Genomic DNA, 2,077 nt, shown 5'->3' with positions numbered 1-2,077 from the left:
TAGTAAGCTGCTTCAGCAAGATGGCGAGTTGAAGGTCAGGCTGAGCAATTTAATCTTCACTGAAAATCTCTCTCAGAATAACAAATAAAAAGCTGGAGATGTAATTCAGTGCTAAGACCTGTGTTTAATGCCCTGCACTGAGAAAAAGAAAAAGAAGTGTACCATCTAGTCAGCCACAAAAGATGAATGATAATCATGTCATTTTTCAAAACAAATGGGTGGGCCTGAATGTGAAGTGAAATAAGTCAGACTCACAATATGAAAGGTCACATGCTTTCTCTTTTATGAGAAACCAAAAATATAAATTAGGGAATAAAATAAAGGAGAGGTGATTATAAAGGAAAGTCTGACTTTTTGGAGATGAGGAAGACAAACTGGATAAGGAGAAAAGGGGGAGATCTGTGGGGGAAAATGTATCAAAATGATCAATATGTGATAAACATGTATTATATCAATTGCCCAAATGAAAGTAAGCCTTCTGTACTGCAAAATGTGCTCATATAAAAATTTCTAAATGAGTACCACTCTTGGGAATGGCTGTTTCGGAGGTATCCTCCAGGGCATTCAGTTAATTGTCAATTAGGTAGGAGGAATCTAACCAGAACTTGACTTTTGTCCTCTACAGAAATGAAGAGGTAGAGAAATGCTATCAAAATAAAGGCTGGAATCAATATGACGAAATATTCCTCTGGACTCCAGAAGCTAATGTGGAAATGAAACAAGCCGAAGGCCTTGCTTGCAGAAAATGCCTGACTGGGCATTTGTCACTAAATGTGCCCATCATAGCTCACACTGGATTGAAGACATCTGAGTATTTGGGATCAGAAGAAAAGTTGTATAAGTGTAATGAACATGGAAGAACCTGCAGTGATTTCCACTCCTTTCAGAAAGATGCAAAGACAAAGGCTGGAAAGAAACCCTATGAATATGATCAATGTGGGAAATCCTACACTGATCTTAGTGAAAGAACTCACCTTAGAGAGGAGACCTTTGTGTTTAAGGAAAACTTGAAAGCCTCCAGCACACCCAATGAGATTCAGATCCATGAAAAAAAACAAAAAAGAGCGAATCCCTATGTATGTAAGCAATGTGGGAGAGTTTTTAGTACACAAGGTCATTGTAAAATACATGAAAGAATTCACACTGCGGAGAAATTCTGTGTATGTAAGCAGTGTGGGAAAGCTTTGAGCACACATAGTGATCATCAAGTACATGAAAGAACTCACACAAGGGAGAAACCCTATGTATGTAAGCAATATGGAAAAGCTTTTAGCACACATACTGATTGTCTAAAGCATGAAAGAATTCACACTGGGGAGAAACTCTGTGTATGTACGCACTGTGGGAAAGCTTTTAGTACACAGCATTATTGTAAAATACATGAAAGAAGTCACACTGGAGAGAAACCCTATGTATGTAAGCAGTATGGAAAAGCTAGTATACAAGCTTGTTGTAAAATGCATGAGAGAATTCACACAGAGAAGAAACCCTATGTATGTAAGCAATGTGGAAAAGCCTTTCGTACACAAGGTCATTGTAAAATACATGAAAGAACTCACACAGGGGAGAAACCCTATGTATGTAAGCAATGTGGGAAAGCTTTTGGTACACAGTATCATTATAAAATACATGAAAGAAATCACACTGGGGAGAAACCCTATGTATGTAAGCATTGTGGGAAAGCTTTTAGTACACGAGGTTCTTGTAAAAGACATGAAAGAACTCACAGTGGAGAGAAACCCTATGTATGTAAGCAATGTGGAAAAGCCTTTAGTACACAAGGTTGTTGTAAAACGCATGAAAGAACTCACACAGGGGAGAAACCCTATGTATGTAAGCAATGTGGGAAAGCTTTTGGTACACAATGTCGTTATAAAATACATGAAAGAACTCACACTGGAGAGAAACCCTATGTATGTAAGCAATGTGGAAAAGCTTTTAGTACGCGAGGTTCTTGTAAAATCCATGAAAGAACTCACACTGGGGAGAAACCCTATGTATGTAAGCAATGTGGGAAAGCTTTTGGTACACAGCATTATTGTAAAATACATGAAAGAATTCACACAGGGGAGAAACC

At 38.1% G+C, this 2,077-nt stretch overlaps 1 protein-coding gene across 1 annotated transcript in view; it reads left to right on the top strand.

The window, feature by feature from the left end:
- The window catches only part of LOC102013091 (zinc finger protein 709-like), a gene marked incomplete at its 3' end in the record, with an annotated part of 3,849 nt that extends 1,774 nt beyond the window's left edge, over positions 1-2,075 (top strand). The window contains exon 3 of the mRNA XM_013513351.1: positions 626-2,075. Within this exon, the coding sequence (XP_013368805.1) occupies positions 626-2,075 (1,450 nt within the window). The remainder of the gene's footprint in view (positions 1-625) is intronic.
- Positions 2,076-2,077: the final 2 nt, after the last annotated feature.

Source organism: Chinchilla lanigera, unplaced genomic scaffold, assembly GCF_000276665.1.
Source record: "Chinchilla lanigera isolate Chin_1 unplaced genomic scaffold, ChiLan1.0 scaffold00019, whole genome shotgun sequence".
NCBI lineage: Eukaryota > Metazoa > Chordata > Mammalia > Rodentia > Chinchillidae > Chinchilla > Chinchilla lanigera.
The sequence above is the reverse complement of the archived record's forward strand: the minus strand, read 5'-3'. Positions and strand labels throughout refer to the sequence as shown.